The sequence below is a fragment of the Neoarius graeffei genome, chromosome 12 (assembly GCF_027579695.1).
Source record: "Neoarius graeffei isolate fNeoGra1 chromosome 12, fNeoGra1.pri, whole genome shotgun sequence".
Taxonomy (NCBI): domain Eukaryota; kingdom Metazoa; phylum Chordata; class Actinopteri; order Siluriformes; family Ariidae; genus Neoarius; species Neoarius graeffei.
The window spans coordinates 12,959,187-12,979,559 of NC_083580.1; the positions used below are offsets into that span (position 1 = coordinate 12,959,187).

A 20,373-nucleotide genomic window follows, 5' to 3' on the forward strand; every position below is an offset into this window, starting at 1 on the left:
GCCGCCTACTACTTTTTTTTAGCCGGCTACTTCAGATTTTCTGTAGAACCCTGACATGAATTTAAACTTTTCTTGGAATGAGGTTTGTTCCCCTTTGGAATGTCAGTGTGTACTTGAGCTGGCATGAACTCTGAGTTTGGACGGTCCACAACCATCAAACCGTCATCTGAAGACATGCTTCAATGAAAGCGATCATACTCAAGCAAAATGTGACCTTTTGTACAATGTCGTTAGCATGCTCAATTTTGCAAAATTGCTCAAATTATAATACTGACCTTGAAACGGTGCAGAATCTGGAACGGTAATTATTGAATTATTTTCAATAATTACTTCATTATTTCATTCTATTGTGGTAATGTCTCCTTGGTAACAGCTTACACGGGGCCTTGTATGGTGTGTGTTGTATATAAAGGGATTAAAAACGTGTAATCCCTTTTGACATGCACTGCATGGTCAAAAGTTTGTGGACACCTAACCATTACATCTATTTGTGGTTCTTCCCCAAACTGTGTCCAACTAGTGAAAGATGGAAGCACACAATTGTGTATGTGTTAATGTGCTGTAAAATTACAATTTCCCTTCAGTGGAACTGAGAGGCCCAAACATGTTCCAGCATGACACTGTTCCTGGGGACAAAGCAAGGTCCATAAAGACATGGTTTGCCAAGTTTGGAGTGGATGAACTCTACTGGCCTGTACAAAGCCCTGATCTCAACCCCAAGGAAAACCTTTGTGATGAACTGGAACACTGACTGCACTCCAAACGTCCTTACCTGATATCAACACCTGACCTCACTAATGTTCTTGTGGATGAATGAGCAAATCTTCACAGCCAGGTTCCAAAATCTAGTGGAAAGCCTTCCCAGATGAGTAGAGGTTATAATAACAGCAAAGGAGGACTAAATCTGGAATGGGATGTTCAAAAAGGACAAATGATTGTGATGGTCAGGTATCCACATACTTTTGGCCATAAAGCTTTTTCAAGAGGAATCTGGAAATTCGTTAAGTGCTGGAACCCTTGCACTGAAGGAAATAAAGACTAGATAGAGACTGTGGCTAAAGTCACAATAATTTGTGCTATTACAAAACGGGATGTCTGGTCACCGTACCCTATAGATCCAGAACAGTAAGAGATAGAGAATGATGCTTAGTGAGGAAAAATTGCGTCCTGCTGCCCTGAACAAAATTTAAAAAAAGAAGATTGAAAATTGACAGAGCTGTAAGTTATTTTTTAAAAAATCCCATTTTTCATGGATCATTCTGGATCAGTGATCCAGATCAGCACCAAAAGTCATAGCAACGTAAAATTCAGCCCAGAGGTATTCATGTGAAATTTGGTGATGATTGGTTGAAAACCGAGGGAGAAATGGCATCCTAAAAAATTTGGAGAATAATACTGTAGGTATAAGAATAAAGTAGAAAGAGCCTGATTGAGAGTAACAATTTGCACCAGCAGTGCTAGCACAAATTAATTATATAGAAAATTAGCATACTTTTGTGACACCAATTTGCAAGAAACAATGCGAAATTAAAAAATAATTTCAAATGGAGTGGTTATGGAAAATACAGTATGATGGTTAGTCATATTTTCAATCACCGCACCCTTTGAAACTATATTCATTCTGATTGAACCTCTTTTTCCAGTTACTCCGCTCTTTGTAAACTTGAAAATGCTAAGAACATCTCTGTGTCTCCGACATTCACCGATGCTATGATCTTATAGTAACTTTACTTATTTCTTACTGCTGTTTTTGTATGTACAGGGTGCTGAAACACTCTGTAGATGCCACTTATGAAGACCAAGGACCAAGCCCAGGGTTCCGCATGGAGACGTCCATCTTTTACGTGGTCTACTTTGTGGTCTTCCCGTTTTTCTTTGTCAACATTTTCGTAGCCTTGATCATCATCACATTCCAGGAGCAAGGGGACAAAGCTATGTCTGAGTGCACCTTGGAGAAGAATGAGGTACAAAGCACAGTCCCACACACGGGTAGCTCCTGTAGTAGTATGGTAGTCTTCTTACAGTATGTGATTGTGATGGCAGCGTCTGTCTGCTGTGTGCTCACATTGATGTGATAAGTCTTCAAGGTGATAAACCCTTGAGAGAATTTCTATCCCACCTGAGAGCAGGGGCAACACACCTGTCTGAGCATATCCCTTCGACCTGAACACTGATTTCCACAGACTATTTTCCTCTCTATTTTTTGTTTTCTCTTTCTTATTCATTCTGTATCTTGCTCTGTTTCACTTCATCTCTTCACTACATGCCTTCAGCAGAGGTTTTTTTTTTCAGCTCTGGATGAATTGGCTTATTATCAGGAAGGCCATTAGCCTGTGGTATTAGCTGTTTAAGCATGCTCTAAGAGGTTTCTCTGTTGGGTGCAGACACTAGTTTGATGTTTGCTTTCTGTCTCTCACACTTTGATTCCAAGAGCTCGAGGGACATTGAGCTGCTTCTCTGATAATTAAACAGTGTTAGATCAAGAGCCGATGTCGAAAATGATGCTGAATTCTGAACACACTCCTGAAGCTGCTCTTAATGAGGAGGCTTACTCAAGTGCCTTTAAGTGTTTGTGATGAGAAGATTAAGGCCGGTTTTGCTTTCTTAACCACAGCGGGCGTGCATTGACTTTGCCATTAACGCCAAGCCCCTGACTCGCTACATGCCCCAGGATAAACAGTCCTTCCAGTACAAGATGTGGAAGTTTGTGGTTTCAACTCCATTTGAATATTCCATCCTGACTATGATTGCAATCAATACTGTGGTTCTCATGATGAAGGTAAGTGAATGTCTTCTCTCCTGTACACTTTTGAAAATTGTAGTTGGCATCCTTATCATCATAATTCGAGTTGAACCCTTTAACCTTTTAATATTCTTTTTTCTTACGAACAAAGCAATGTTGTCAAGCTCTTTCATTCATTATTGATAGATATTTATTAAGGAATAAAAGATGACAGGTTGTGCTGTTATAGGCTTATTTTCCAATAACAGCACACCCGAAGCATTTTATTTCTCGTATACTACTCTTGTATCACAGCACTTTGGCAAGAATTACAATTACTCCAATGACATATGATAGATTTTATCCATTTGTCGTTACAGTGAGGGGAAATAAGAATTTGGAGTCTTTTGTTTAACTTCCAGTGCATACGTCAACTACAAATTGACACACATATTGACTTCTTTTGACTTTGTACTTCTAAGTATGCACATATATATAGGATATTGCGCAGTTGCGCAAAGATATGAAATTTATCTTTGAGTGGTGAATGTATATGTCACGAGCGAGTGAAGCGAATGAGTGATATATTTTTCAACATGAGAAGATAAACTTCATATCTTCACACCACCTTTAAATGTTCTTTATATTATATGGACACATCCACAAAAAATATGCAAGTTAATCAAAAGAATTTTAATTTTGAACTGGTTCGCCATTTTGACAATGTTCGTCCAGTCAGCAGGAAAACACTGGGAGTGACATCATTGGAGTGAAATATCAGGAAATATGTCACTCAGATCCGTGATGTATTTCGTATAAAAATGTGAGTTTTTCAACATGAGAAGATACTGTAAACTTCATATCTTCAAGCCAATGTGTGATTTTCTTTTTATTATATAGACACATTCACAAACAAAAAGTACCCAAATTTATCAAAACAATTCATCAATATCTTCACGAGTGACATATGTTATTTACCAGCTGGGAGGTCCATATGGCGAAATACCGTGACCGAGGTCTTGAAAGTACTGAGCGAGGCCCTCTGGGCCGAGGTCAGTATTCAAGGCTGAGGTCACTGTATTTCATGATACGGACTGACCTTAAGCTGGTAATTAATTTTTTTTTTCTTTACCAAATTCTAACAGAAAACGAGAGCACCCGAAAGGGAAAACCGAGCCGAGCCGAGCCGCCATTTTGAATCCTCATTCACAGCTGTAATGCAAATGGCTTCCTCCTCGGTATACAAGTGCACTTCCATGGCAGGAAAAAAACTACACTTTGCCGCCTATGTAGTCCCCTATTTATACAAAATTGAGTCATTCAGGATTCAGCCATGTTTTTGCTCGGCGTTAGCAACAGTTACAGGTTTTTAGCTTTCTCCTGAAATGTTTTTATTTTGTCTTCCTCAGGGTAGTAAAACTCACTTTCGCTGTGAACACTGTCGTTATCGCTATCCATGCTGTAAAATTAATGCTATTTTGAATCTTCATTCACAGCTGTAATGCAAATTGTTTCCTCCTCAGTATACAAGTGCACTTCCATGGCAGGAAAAAAACTAAATTTTGCCGCCTATGTAGTCCCCTATTTATACAAATAGGAGTCATTCAGGATTCAGCCATGTTTTTGCTCGGCGTTAGCAACAGTTACAGGTTTTTAGCTTTCACCTGAAATGTTTTCTTTTATTTCATCTTCCTCAGGGTAGTAAAACTCGCTTTTGCTGTGAAGACTGTCGTTATCGCTATCCATGCTGTAAAATTAATGCTATTCTCCTGAGAAATGCTGGCAAAAATTTATAAAATTTTTGATAATCTTATAAATAAATCTTATTAAAAAAAAGATAAATGTTGACAAAAAATGCTACTATGTTTGTTGTTGTTGTTGTTGTTGTGAACGAGCGAGTCGCCAGAGGTCCGTAACTGGGGTCCGTACGGTAGGATACGGACCTGCTCGCCAGCCAATCAGAGCGCAGGATTTGATGGAAACCGCATCGCGAAAAAAATAAAGAAATTTATTTCACGGCTTTGGTTCTCCATGTCCTGGATGTAGCTTGTGTGAAAAATACGAGTGGTGTATTTCCCAGTAAAACACTCATGTCCATATATATAAATATATCTTTTGTGTGTGTGTGTCAGTAACAGCACTGAAAACCTGAGTTCGGCGCAGCCTCCAAACATGGCCGCTCTGGACTACACTTCCCAAGCGCCACAGCGCCCCTCGTCACCAGAATTCTAACCTCAGCACCTGTTTCTAATTTACTGGCAAACACCTTCCCTATATAATCTCCGCTCTTACACTCTGACTTTTGCAAAGTATCGTTCTGTGTCCCCGTGCCTGACTTCACTGAGCCATTTGACTATCTGCCTGACTTCCTGTTATTGTACTCTGTTTACGTTTATTTCTGACTTTGTTCTCTCGCCTGATCTCTGATATTCTGTTCGCCGATCGACTGACCTTTGCCTGTTCCTGACTATGTCTCCAATTTCCCGATTTGGCTTTGTTTACAGTTTGCGATGCATGCACTCTCCCCTGCCTTTGCATCTGTACGTGTGTGTGTGTGTGTATTTCAACAATATTGAAAGAGAAGAATAATTCAGACATTCATAAATAATGTATCTAAATCTTGCTTTAAAAAAAATCCACAAAAATGAACATATGTAAACGAAAAATGTTCTTGTGACAATTGCACTAGGTGTCATTATAAAAGGTGTTGCCACTGATTGGGAAGATTTCACACAACTAGTCACAATCGCCGTGAAGGAGATTTCTAAAATTCTCTGGGACAACATTATTCAATAAAACTCAAATGGAAAAGCTACAGAGCTATTGCCAACACTTTAAACCTCCCCGTCAGTTCAATTAGTAGGATAATATGCAGGTGGAAAGTTCATGGAACGGCAACTAATTGTCCCTGGACAGGTGTGCCATGTCATTTCACAACATGCTCTCAGATTAATGACAAGGAAGATAAGAGAGAAACAGGCAATCACTTGAAAAGAGTTGCAGGACAACCTGAAAGCAGCTCCTGCTTTTTTCTCGATTTTGAAGACTCCACTGTGTCAGAAAACATAGTTACAGAGCTTTAACTCTGATTATTACAAAACGTGAATACTGAAGACTCCTTCCAAAAACGCTAAATAAGCACCTCCTCGCAGAAAACCTCACTGTATCAACGATTAAGGACATTTTTTAAAATCCTTTTATGTGGAACATCCACCATACAAGTCCCTTGTTACAATAGAAGCATCTTTCAATGAATGCATTAATATTAATCTGGCAGTTGGAACTACTGTCAGAGCTTTTTTTTTTAAATGCATATATATCTAAATAAATACAGTGGCATGCAAAAGTTTGAGCACCCTTACTGAAAATGTCTGTTACTGTGAATAGTTAAGTGAGCAGAAGATGAACTGATCACCAAAAGGCATAAAGGTAAAGACGACACATTTCTTTTCAGCGTTTTCTGCAAGATTTGTGTATTATTTTTGTTTTGTACAATTGGAGAGTGAAAAAAGAAAAGGAACATCATGCAAAAGTTTGGGCACCCCAATACATTTGAGTTCTCAGGTAACTTTTACCAAGGTTCCAGACCTTAATTAGCTTATTGAGCTGTGGCTTGTTCAAATTCTTCATTAGGAAAGGTCAGATGATGCAGATTTCAAAGCTGGATAAATTCTCTGACTCCTCAAACTTGTCCCTAAAATCAACAGCCATGGGCTCCTCTAAGCAACTCCCTCGCATTCTGAATAATAAAATAATTGATACTCACAAAGCAGGAGAAGGCTACAAGAACATAGCAAAATGTTTTCAGGTAGCTGTTTCCTCAGATCGTAATGTTATTAAGAAATGGCAGTTAACAGAAACAGTGGAGATCAAGGTGAGGTCTGGAAGATGAAGAAAACTTTCTGAAAGAACTGCTCGTTGGATTGATGGAAAGGCAAATAAAAACCCCTGTTTGACTGCAAAAGACCTTCAGAAAGATTTAGCAGACCCTGGAGTGGTGGCGCACTGTTCTACTATGCAGCGACACCTGAACAAATATGACCTTCGTGGAAGAGTCATCAGAAGAAAACCGTTCCTGCATCCTAGCCACAAAATTCAGTGTCTGAAGTTTGCAAATGAACATCTAAATAAGCCTGATGCATTTTGGAAACAAGTCCTGTGGACTGATGAAATCAAAATAGAACTTTTTGGCCACAATGTGCGAAGGTATGTTTGGAGAAAAAAGGGTGCCAAATTCCAGGAAAAGAACACCTCTCCAACTCTGAAGCATGGGTGTGGATCGATCATGCTTTGGGGTTGTGCTGCAGCCAGTGGCACAGGGCACATTTCATTGGTCGAGGGAAGCATGGATTCGAATAAATACCAGCAAACTCTGGAAGCAAACATCACACCATCTGTAAAAAAGTTGAAGTTAAAAAGAGGATGGGTCCTACAATAAGACGATGATCCAAAACACACCTCAAAATCTACAATGGAATACCTAAAGAGGCACAAGCTGAAGGTTTTGCCCTGGCCCTCACAGTCCCCTGACCTAAACATCATTGAAAATCTGTGGCTAGATCTCAAAAGAGCAGTGCATGCGAGACAGCCCAAGAAACTTGTAGAACTGGAAGCCTTTTGCAAGGACGAATGTGTGAAAATCCCCCAGGTAAGAACTGAAAGATTATTAGCTGGCTACAAAAAGTGTTTACAAGCTGTGATACTTGCCAAAGGAGGTGTTACTAGGTACTAACCATGCGGGGTGCCCAAATTTTTTGCTTCGGGCCCTTTTCCTTTTTTGTCATTTTGAAAATGTAAAAGATGAAAATAAAAAATTGTTTTTGCTTAAAATATAAAGGGAATGAGTCGTCTTTAACTTTATGCCTTTTGGAGATCATTTCATCTTCAACTTGCTTAACTGTTCACAGTAACAGCAATTTTGACTAGGGGTGCCCAAACTTTTGCATACCACTGTAAATTATTCAAGCCTTCCTGCAAAGCACTGAAGAGCACCTTAGTTAACATCCTGATGACCATATGTGTTGTTGTTGTTGTTGTTGTTGTTTCTCCTAATCAAGCCAGGTTGCTAAACACTATTGACAGCACAACACAATATAGTGCAGTTTATACATTGAAACACTTTTTGTCTACTCTTCTGGCAGTTTAAAAAAAAATGGGAAGAGAGAGATGAAATCCAAGTATTGATTTAAAAGGATTTTTAGCTAATTGATTTCTGTATTCCCGTATTGAAAAGAAATTGTCTTTAACCCTCATCCTACCATGCTATTTTACACCTTAATCTTACCATGTGGGGTCCGTTTGGACCCCAATACTTTTCTTTAAAATTAAAGCTTATAAAGACAAAATCACCAGATAAGTTTTGTTCAGAACATCTTGTATTAATAACAGCAATACACTAAAGGGCCCAAGGCATAAAGAACACACTTAACCTTCATCCTACCAGCCAATTTTACATACACAAACTACCAGGCGGGGTCCGTATGGACCCCAGGAGGGAATACCTTGAAATCAATGCAGTAAGAACCAATTCAATGCAGCAAACAGACATAACTTTATTGAAGAACAAAATCCACTATGGCTGAATATCAATGATGTATTATAAATGCAATAACATTGCAATAATATTGCAATAACTAGCATACATGTAGCAAATTATAGCGCCACAAAAAAAATTGGCATTATATACATGATTTTTGCAGCTCATGCAGCTGTAAAACATTCTGGATTACAACTTAGGTCTTTTCTTACAGAATTTAAAACAAAAAAGTAATTGTAAAATAATTTAGGGCTTTTGTTTTGCAGCCTGTGCTTATTGCAGCAGTGGGGTCCACACGGACCCCAAGAAGGAATGCCTTGGTAGTTTCATTATGGAACATAAAAGAAATAAAAGAAGTTAACTTTCAGTGTGCTATTCAATTATAAAATGAAAGACAGATAAACTTTACTCTGGGGTCCGGTTGGACCCCAGTAACAAATTAATTATACCTTCACAATGCAAAAAGCTGATCTTCCGGTGCTTTAGTGTTTTAATTAAGACATAAATTCCGACAAATTCATAAAACGGTGAGGCAGTATGTCACATATTTTTAAAATGGCAAACAAACATATAGGTGCGGGGTCCAGATGGACCCCACTTGGTAGGATGAAGGTTAAAGCCTCTGCCAATATTGTTTTAAGTGTTTAAACAATTCTGTGATGTTAAATATGTATTAATCAATAGCAGAATCAAATTTTATATATTCATAAATCCGGTTTACAGCTATTGTGCTTGCCGGGTAGAATTTTGATGACAGGAGCAGTTGGGCTCGGAGAACAGGAGAGAAATCGCTTTACTTTATTTGGCTTTCTCAGTTGAACATACCGACATTGCTCTTTCTTGTGGAGTCCTTCATAAGTTCATCACATAAGCGGTACATAACAGCATGAAGCTAATAATGAAAATATTTTAGCAACATATTACTGCAAAAACTTGCAAGCACTTAGAACCAGGTACACGGTCCTGATCTTTCTTACGTACTCAGTTGTTTGGTTCGAGAAATTCTCAGTTGACTTCTATTATTAACGCTGGTGCATTTCTACTTTTGCAAAGAAGCTATGTATTTTAACAGGTCCTGAAATTTATAATGACTTGCTAATACACAGAAGGAAGACTATTCATCCATCAGGAAAATGACATCTCATTATGTTTTATATTAGGGGCCTAATACACCTCATTACTACCTTGTTAAAATGCAATGCTATAAATATCATGCTATAAATATACAATTTTAGGTTTTAAATAATCCCATTTTACAGCATAACCAAGTAAACCAATCCTTATATGTGAGATGGATGCTGTCACTGCTGTGTTGCTTTTAGTTCAGTTCGGCTTCGAAGCCTTACGAGGACATGCTGAAGTGGCTGAACATCATCTTCACTGCCCTCTTCACCCTGGAATGTATCCTGAAGATCATCGCTTTTGGCCTGCTGGTGAGAAACACACAGTACAGTGCCTGGGTTTTGGTCAATTTTGCTCCTCACACCTTGCACAGTAGGTAAAATCACTGATAATAAAAAGACATCAGAGGTTCAGGCATGGAACACATTTCGACATCATGGGACACATTCACAGTTCAGTTACGTGGGGCTTAAATACAGGAAGTTAATTTTCAGTATTCAGCCCTCAGGGGTGGCACAGTCGTGCAGTGGTTAGCACTGTTGCCTCACAGCAAAAAGGTTCCAGGTTCGAACCTCATAGCCGACGGGGGCCTTTCTGTGTGGAGTTTGCATGTTCTACCCCACAGTTCAAAGATGTGGGGTTGCACAAAACAGACCCAAGGGAGGGTTGGATTGAGGAGGGTTGCATCAGGAAGGGCATCTGGTGTAAAAACCTATGCCAAATCAAATATGCAGATCATGATGATCCATTGTGGAGCTCCCTAACAGGACCAGCCGAAAGAAGAAGTAATATTCAGACCTCAGAAACTACAGATTTAACCGCTACACGTTGCTAAAAAACCTTGGACTTTAAAGGAACAGTCCACCGTACTTCCATAATGAAATATGCTCTTATCTGAATTGAGACGAGCTGCTCCGTACCTGTCCGAGCTTTGCGCGACCTCCCAGTCAGTCAGACGCAGTCAGACGCGCTGTCACTCCTGTTAGCAATGTAGCTAGGCTCAGTATGGCCAATGGTATTTTTTGGGGCTGTAGTTAGATGCGACCAAACTCTTCCGCGTTTTTCCTGTTTACATAGGTTTATATGACCAGTGACATGAAACAAGTTCAGTTACACAAATTGAAACGTAGTGATTTTCTATGCTATGGAAAGTCCGCACTATAATGACAGGCGTACTAACACCTTCTGCGCGCTTCGGCAATGCATTGATATCTGAGCTCCGTATCAATGTGCTGCCGAACCGCGCAGAAGGTGTTAGTACGCTTGTCATTATAGTGCGGACTTTCCATAGCATAGAAAATCGCTACGTTTCAATTTGTGTAACTGAACTTGTTTCATGTCACTGGTCATATAAACCTATGTAAACAGGAAAAACGTGGAAGAGTTTGGTCGCATCTAACTACAGCCCCAAAAAATACCATTGGCCATGCTGAGCCTAGCTACATTGCTAACAGGGGTGACAGCATGTCTGACTGCGTCTGACTGACTGGGAGGTCGCGCAAAGCTCGGAGAGGTACGGAGCAGCTCGTCTCAATTCAGATAAGAGCATATTTCATTATGGAAGTACGGTGGACTGTTCCTTTAATGCTTTAGGATGTAAATATACTAAAATATATATAGTATGGAAGCCCATTTGAAGCCAATGTTAAATACATAATTATGACAGTTATTTAATTAATATAAATTATATAATAGTAATATCGCTTTACAGTCTGCAAGAAAGTTTTTTTTCATCATGTCTCCGATATTGCTTTTCCCAAGGATTACATATTTATGGTTAAATTATCAAAAGAGCAGAGGTGGACAGTAACGAAGTATATTTACTTGAGTACTGTACTTAAATACACTTTTTGAGTATCTGTACTTTACCTGAGTATTTTTTTTTTTGGAAATTTATGACTTCACTACATTTGAAACACAAATATCATACTTTTTACTCCACTACATTTCTATCAAGGTCCTCGTTACTCGTTACTATGAAGCAGCTTTGAAAGTGGATGTTTTGTCTTTTCTAAAACGTGATTGGTTTTTTCGCAGGTGACACTGAGACAGCCCATCAGTAATCACTAGCGTCACGTCCATAGACTGTATAAAATCAAGTTCAATGATTTCTCAGCAGCATTATTTAACACGATCAGTTGATGGCAGAATGGAAGGAGGCAGTTCTTCTGGAGAATGCACACATCCATAGCCCATGAACCCATGTTTCAGTTTTCTGAAAAGATTAAAGATTCATTTTATTTTAATTGTTTGCTTTGTTTGCCTAAAACAAACCACATCACGGCCTACAAAAACTCGCTGCCCAACCTGCGGGAGCATGTTGATCTATATAAATGTTTTATTCCAAGAGAAAGCTTGTAATTTAAGTTGTCTGTGCTTTTAGAGCTAGCGATAACGTTGCAATAGCTATGCAGTCTGGTTAGTCAAATGACTTTCTATGGATTTGCCCGCCAAGTTGCCGTAGCCTTGTCCACGGCTAACGTTAACACATAGCTAGTTAACTTGGACACTGTTAGTTAGCATGTAAAAACGGAGGTATGCTAACATGAACTTTAACTTATCTGAAGTCCTTTCAGAAATATGTTTTAGCATAATCTTGCCAAATAAACAGAATGTAGAAATCTGTGTTTAAAGGTGTTTATTCTACAGGTTCTACAACGGAGTCAGTAAATCTAGTCGGTTGCTTCAGAGGCATTAGGTTTTGTAAGCGCTGTGGCAATAATATAACAATGCATTGACAGAAAATGTACTTCTAATACTTAAGTATTTTTAAAAGCAAGTACATCAGTACTTTAACTTAAGTAAATTTTGACTAGGGGCAGCACGGTGGTGTAGTGGTTAGCGCTGTCGCCTCACAGCAAGAAGGTCCGGGTTCGAGCCCCGTGGCTGGCGAGGGCCTTTCTGTGCGGAGTTTGCATGTTCTCCCCGTGTCCGCGTGGGTTTCCTCCGGGTGCTCCGGTTTCCCCCACAGTCCAAAGACATGCAGGTTAGGTTAACTGGTGACTCTAAATTGACCGTAGGTGTGAATGTGAGTGTGAATGGTTGTCTGTGTCAGCCCTGTGATGACCTGGCGACTTGTCCAGGGTGTACCCCGCCTTTCGCCCGTAGTCAGCTGGGATAGGCTCCAGCTTGCCTGCGACCCTGTAGAACAGGATAAAGCGGCTAGTGATAATGAGATGAGATGAGAAATTTTGACTGGACAGCTTTCACTTGTATCAGAGTAAAATTTGACCAGTGGGATCTGTACTTTGACTTAAGTAATGAAGTTGGGTACTTGGTCCACCTCTGCAAAAGAGTTGTAAGTGTAGGAAATGTGTGCTTGGTCAGCTTATCTTTTGAACTATAGGCAAGTTTTCTTTACAAGAGAGTACATGAAACTAACGAAGCAACATTGGCATTATTTTATAAATTGACTGAAAACAAGGAAATTTTAAAGCCTAATTTCTGTGCTCACATTAGGATTTCAAGACTTTTTATGCCATTAAGTTGTGAGCAGAATGACCTGTCAATGCATGATCTAAAGAAAAAAATAAAATGCAAATCATAGGATATCCTGGATCAAGTGCTGGATCCAGTGCTATTTTGTGTAATGTGCTCCTGAATAATGATGGTGGAAGCCATACTGTTAAATTAAATCAAATTACTCTGCATAAATACAGTATTGATGTAACTTTTGAGTTCGCCAACTGTGAATACAGCCCTTGGTGTTTAAAATTGTGCTGGAAATTTCTTGATGTTGTTTAATTAGAGGAATTGGGTCAAGAGAAGGGGTTTTGGTGAAAGAGTGTCAACTACACAATGATGATGATGATGATGGATCAGCAAGGGCACTAATCATGGCACATAAATCTATGCTCTCGGTGCCTGCAGCAACAGGAACCGTCTCAAGCTCCATTTCCATTTAGGAGCCTCATTTATTAAATTACTCTGCTCCCTGCATAATGCTCTTACCTCCACCTGTTCTGAGCTGGCGGCAGATGGCGTGGCCTCGCTGCTGTTGTTCTAAGCCCTCGGCAGCCACTACTCGACAAATCACTGTGGCATTCAGAAGAGACATGTAGACATGACTGCATCTCCTGACAGATCAGCCTGTCATGGATGATCCAATGTATAAAAGGTTATACTGTAATACGTGCGTGCGTGTGGTTTGACCTCCATTTAAAACATTATTTTCCGGGATTGATTTTTTTAGTGATTTTGAAGTTGCAGTATCACAGTAACAAAGTCTATTTCTCTAATCCTCTTTTCAACTTCATCTAGAACTATCTGAGGGAAGCCTGGAACATATTCGACTTTGTAACAGTACTGGGCAGTATCACTGACATCCTGGTCACTGAAATAAAGGTAAGCAGCTGAGACGGTCATCTCTGTTCAAGTTTACTGATGGAGTACAGGATCGTGTATAGGATAGTGACGTTGTGTTTATGTTTGGGCTTTCGGTGTTTTGTCTGTGTGGGTGTGTGTTTGTGTGTGTCTGCAACTTTCTCTTTCGAGAAGGCGAGATGGAACAACATGCTCACAACGCCAAACTACGCACAAGAGCAAAATTACATTCGATTTGATTTCAAAAGCCTTTTTAATATCAGATATTGTCACAAAGCGGTTTTTAAAGAAATCCAGATGTAGATTTCCTTCCCAGAGCTGACAATGGCAAGGAAAAAATTACCTGAGGCAACATGAGGAAGAAACCCATCCTCGAAATAATGAATTAAGAAATCATTAGTGTATACAGGTGGAGAAGATTCAATACAAACAGCATTAAGTGTGATGAAAGTGTTCAGTATAATTATACAACAGTTATTTCCGGTCCACTAATTTGATCGGTTGAGCGGTGTTTCAAGAATGTTGATATTTCACATCATGGCACTGGGACATTTCGCTGTGTGTATCGTTCTGCTCGTAAAATTCCAGTAGTGTTAGCGACATCATCAGCAGACACGGCAAATGATACTTTTCAGGAATGTAAGTTTTGACTTAAAATATGAAAGCTCATCAGATGAAGGAAGGAGTTATGCCAATTTTACTGGAAGCACCGTTAACGGGAGTGCACAAATCAGCATGAGCTAGCTAGCCGACGTACTATAAAGTGAACGTGGTTTCTTTGGGATGTATTTCTGCTAGTGGAGCAAGAATAAATAGAATATTTAAATAATATTGGCTGGCGTTGAGTGGTATATCAGATATATTCCATTCAGCTAGCATGATATTGAACGAGTCGAAGACGAGTTCAATATCATGCTAGTTGAATGGAATATATCTGATATACTCAGAAAAAAGGCCAGCCATTATTATTATTATTATTATAATTATTATACATTCCTTTTGGGTGTTCAACACGTCTTTCTCTTTCAAAATTCTCTCAATCTTCCATATTTAACAAAGCAAACCTGGTGGCCATGTTTGTTTACAAATTGCCACAGTCGCTCGTTAGCACGGAAGTTTTACATCATTCCATGTTCACTTTATGCCGATGTACTATAAAGTGAACGTGGTTTCTTTGGAATCTATTTCTGCTAGTAGAGCAAAAATAAATGGAATATTTCAATAATATTGGCTGGCGTTGAGTGGCATATCAAATATATTCCGTTCAGCTAGCATGATATTGAACGAGTCAAAGACGAGTTCAATATCATGCTAGTTGAATGGAATATATCTGATATACTCAGAAAAAGGCCAGCCAATATTATTATTATTATTATTATTATTATTATTATTATTATTATACATTCCTTTTGGGTGTTCAACACGTCTTTCTCTTTCAAAATTCTCTCAACCTTCCGTATTTAACGAAGCAAACCTGGCGGCCATGTTTGTTTACAAATTGTCACAGTCACTCGTTAGCATAAACATGACATTTTACGTCTCCAACATGATGTCATGTTGTCTTGACAACCATGCAATATTGTAAACCATATTCAACGCTCATTCTCCATTGGATCGAGTGACGTAATATACATACGATAAGTGATATGCTAACAATATTGCGTGCTATCAAACCAAATCAATGAAACCCGCTAGAAGGGAATATGCATATGACGTATGGGTGCAGCGCCGATCTCCATACAGTCCTCAGCCTCTCGCCTATACAGCTAGGGTTACAGTAGGGGGGCTGGTCCTCTGGTAACCGCGAGAGTTTGATTTCCCTACTCACATCTGTATTGCAGTGTGCCTTGTCAGATGGCAGTAGGTACTATTTTTATAATGGTCTTTGGTATGACCTGACCGTGAGTAGAACTCGCGATCTCCGGACACGCCAACCACTAGGCCAGCTCGCGGTAGAAGGAAATAGAATACATGTTTTTATTCCATCGATAAAGTGTCCTGTATGTATAATAATTGGCCATATTGTGTCCAAAATGTCACTTACTTGATATTAATTTCTTGTTTATAGAACTATTATATAAAAGCAATGTCACCATTGAGGTCATGCTGTTGTACTGAATATCAACATGGCTGTGATTAGCTATGGCATTACAACTGTGCTGATATTCAGTACAACAGCACGACCTTGAGTGTGATATTGCTTATACATATAAATTAGAATCCTGGAATGAGAACAGGACAGTCATTATGATTACAGCACAGTTCTTAGGTACAAGTCTACAGTATCTCACAGAAATTATCCACCGAGGCAAGGGTGAGAATTGGGCTCCGTTTTTGGAGCGCCCAGCAAACAAACACTGAATTGCAATTTCACCTCTGAATCATAACAAATCGAATTACATCTAACTATTAAGACTCACATTTAACAAAAGGCCTGGAGTGTAATTCGTATTTCAAGTCTTATTTGACTCACGTGTTCATTCAGCAAATTCGGAAGAGGAAATTCATGGGATGAAGCTCTGTAGTGCACACATCTCCCCAATCAGTGTTGACAGTCGAGTCTCAGTGTGTCAGAGTAGACTCTCGCCCCCCTAATGATTTCACTGTCACTCTGTTTCCATGCTAAATCTCTGTTGGCACCTGTCCCCTTCTCTCCTAAATGGACTCCAAAGACGGTAAGTGGCTTTATTTGTCCTGCTCTGCTTCTATCCATCTGTCCTGCTATTTTACATATTTGTGGATAATCACCTTTTGTCTCTTTGATTTTATGATACAGTGTCAGCGCTGAAAAAAAAATGTAGCAAGTTAAAATATCAATAATAATTTAAACGTATTTACTGTTTCCCATTATAAGATTACAGTAAACCTAACGGGCATTATTAAGGGGTGGCACGGTGGTGTAGTGGTTCAGACTGTTGCCTCACAGCAAAAAGGTTCTGGGTTTGAGCCCAATGGCCGACAGGGGCTTTTCTGTGTGGAGTTTGCATGTTCTCCCCGCGTCTGCATGGGTTTCCTCCGGGTGCTCCGGTTTCCCCCACAGTCCAAAGACATGCAGGTTAGGTTAGTTGGTGGCTTTAAATTGACCGTCGGTGTGAATGTGAGTGTGAATGGTTGGTTGTTTCTATGTTTCAGCCCTGTTATGATCTGGCAACTTGTCCAGGGTGTACCCCGCCTCTCACCCATAGTCAGCTGGGATAGGCTCCAGCTTGCCTGCAACCCTGCACAGGATAAGTGGTTACGGATAATGGTTGGATGACATTATTAACCATATTTCTCAACATTTTATTAAATTAAAGTTTGAAATATTCTTGTTCTTTTGACCTTCGTTTTGCTAATTGTAAGCATTTATGTATTTGGAGAAAGAAGCAAAATTAGCGGCCAATAGAATAGTTTAAGGCTTAATGTTAGTAAAAATGTCTAAATAGGTTTAATAATCTTATATTTGCTGAAAGGTATTCCTATAATAGGGAAAACTAGACTGGTTTAACTTCACTAAATAGTTTTAATAAAAGTTATCACTTTCAGGAAACCTAAAATTAATGTTGGTTTTCATAATGTCTACATACAGATATACAGTATTCCTCCTCTTTTAAATTGGGCAGTGTATCTTTACTGAAGTTTGCTTAAGTTTTTAGCAGAGCTCCGGAGCAGAGCCCCATACTTAAGATAAATGTATCGACCTGATTTTTCATGGCTTTGACCATACAAAATCCATATGTACAAACATGTACCACCACAGGGAACCCGACCATAAATGCAAAGCAACGTCTCTCATAAACAGTTGACGACTGGACAATGAATTTGTATCTTTATTTACATAAGATAGATGGGTTTTTATCCAGCGCTTATTTTTAATTTGCTTTTTAGAAAATAATGTGGGATTATTTACCAAGTCATTTTATGAAAAATATTTACAACAGAGTCATATAAAACTTGTTAATGGTTTTATTAGTTCACCAGCTTCTGTCATGTAAGGACAATAGACAGATATAAGTGCAGGAAGAGTCTTATTGAAGGCACGCTAGCAAACAGATCCAAAATGGAGACAAAGGCAGAGTCAAAAAACAGGCAGTGGTCGAGCAAGGCACAGACAGGATATCAGAGGTCATACAATACTCAAGGTCCAAAAACACAAATGGGGTCAAAACCAGAAAAGCGATACAAAATACAAGGCTTTCACAAAGTCTGTGTGTTACTGAGAATCCTTGTATGTATGCGCTGTGACTGCACTCTAATCAGGAACAGGTGCATGGTAATTAGTCCTAATAGCATGTACGCACTTTGCAATCTGTGCTCCAAGCTCCAAAGTATGTGGACATTACAGCTGTAACCAGACAGCTGATTGACAGATCAAGTTTGATATTTGATGGTAACTATATAGTGATGATGTAAAGTGAAAGTGTTGGTTCACTGCTGTCCACCAGGCACCCAGCAGAGTTACACCATAATAAATGTCATGGTGTTGTTTCTGGCACATGGCATGCGGTGTCAAATAAAGAAATAATATGTATCCATAATCATACATGTCAACCTTTGGTCAATCAAACCTGTATAACCAACCTCCAAAATCCGTATTTGCCTTATAAAATCCGTATAAGATGCAAATTAAAATAATTTACCTAAAATTTGAATGATAATTAACAATGATATATCCCAGTTACTTTTTATTCAATATTAATAACAATAAACCTTCAGAATGAATACAAAGCTCCAATGTTCGACAAAAACACAAAGTGTTATCAGCATAGTTACGAAGGAAATACTTCGTTGTTTGGAGACAGGTTTCACCGAGTGGCTATTATGCACGAGACTTCATATTAGCCACAAAGTCAGGAAAATCTGTTCGTAAAATTACGTTATAATGACCAAATACAATGAAAAGTATTTTTCCAGTCTCACCTGTGAAAGGTAATCCCATGTGATCTCGTTTGGACGGTAAACCTGTTGGTACAGTTAAACGTAGCACATGAATGAGGCATCTTTATTCTCGGCTACTGTCTAGACGCTATACCAGAGACGGTTGAAGAATCTCCACTTTGCCACATCCAATATGGCGGCGAGGATGACGTATGATTCTATGCAGAAGGCGGCGTCTATGTTTATATGTCTATGACTTCCCAGTTGGCGGGATTCTCGCAATGCGGTGTGCGCATGATCAAAAATGGAACGAAGTCTCGCTACCACAAGATAATGCGCGATTTCATAAGACTCTTTACTGGCTGTTTGTGCTTTCTGTGGTGTACAGTACGTTTGTAAATGTTATGCACTCTTTTATCATCGTGGGAATTGATTATAGCTCTAAATAAATATTGAAGTTTTTTTTTAAGAATTCGTATAACTTTATTTATACACCCGTATACTACGTTTATTGAATCAAATCTGTATAAAATACGGACATTCCGTATAGGTTGACATGTATGCATAATTGTGATGTGTATCTCATTATTGGTATCGCTGTCACAAGAATTTATTGACGTGAAATATACTACACTACACAATTCAATGGTTCTTATGCTTTAATGATATTCCATTCAGATTGATTTTGTACCCTTGCAAATATTTTGCTCATACATTCATCAAGAGCTCTGCTTGTAGGCAGTGACTAAATATCTATATTATTCAAATAATTTTTAGCTGGGTTGTAGAGGTTAACACGCTGTACATAGCTAATCAATATCCACTGCACATGAAAGAGGATTATTTATTTGTCACAAAGTACTTGGAAGTTAAAACATTTGCAGTGGAGTACCTTTATATACAGTATTATTTAATAATTAATTTTAAAAAGCATGTGTTTGCTTCCTTCCGCACGAACACTGACCACAATGATATTATATTAATATTACACGAGGTTCAGTTAGCTTTGCACAGAAACAGCAGGTAGGAATGTTCTTGAAAGGGTTACTTTTTGGTTTTATACTTTGAGTACATTTCAGAGCCTGTACTTTTACTTCAGTAAAGAAGTTGAATCAGTACTTCTACTTTTATCAGAGTACTTTTGCGACCTCTGATAATGAGATGATTGTCTATTTAAATCAACTAAACTTCAATCTATTGATTATCCATGAAGCAACATTTGCCTGAACACCCATCACTAGCACTAGATTCTTAAATCTTACTGCACGGTTGTGGGAATGAATGGGAATTTTTTTTAAATAATATTGGTTTCTTATTATTTGAAATCAATACAATAAAAGCCACTCTTGATAATTATACATGCATGATTTTAGTTCTTTTTAAGGTCCATCGTTTTAACAATCTGTGCCACTAAAATGCATGAAGGTGGCCAGCAGGAATCATTTCTCCTCTAGAAATAAAATTGAAATCTGGTGATTTCGATTTTGGGAATGCTTGCTGTCATGCATAATAGATCAGAAGACACCAACCGGTTAGTCATTAGGACTAATACTAGTAGAGGCTAACATGGTCTGTGTGACTTATCACTTTCTCAGCAGAACAAGCTGATCAACCTTAGCTTCCTGAGGCTGTTTCGAGCTGCTCGACTCATCAAGCTCCTGAGGCAAGGCTACACCATCCGTATCCTGCTCTGGACCTTTGTCCAGTCTTTTAAGGTTTGGACCTTTGATATCTGCCCTTCTCAGATCCCTGACTTTAATGCCTGAAATGCAAAACATGAAAAAAAATTTTTTAGAAAGGTAAAGCACATGCT

At 38.9% G+C, this 20,373-nt stretch overlaps 1 protein-coding gene across 15 annotated transcripts in view; it reads left to right on the forward strand.

Annotated features, from left to right (window-relative positions):
* Window positions 1-20,373, forward strand: part of cacna1bb (calcium channel, voltage-dependent, N type, alpha 1B subunit, b) — a 320,447-nt gene that overhangs the window by 249,237 nt on the left and 50,837 nt on the right. For all 15 annotated transcript variants that reach the window (XM_060935527.1, XM_060935526.1, XM_060935532.1 and 12 more), the window contains 5 exons: window positions 1,763-1,964; window positions 2,615-2,779; window positions 9,581-9,691; window positions 13,641-13,724; window positions 20,156-20,275. In XM_060935527.1, coding sequence (XP_060791510.1) covers window positions 1,763-1,964; window positions 2,615-2,779; window positions 9,581-9,691; window positions 13,641-13,724; window positions 20,156-20,275 — 682 coding nt within the window. The remainder of the gene's footprint in view (window positions 1-1,762; window positions 1,965-2,614; window positions 2,780-9,580; window positions 9,692-13,640; window positions 13,725-20,155; window positions 20,276-20,373) is intronic.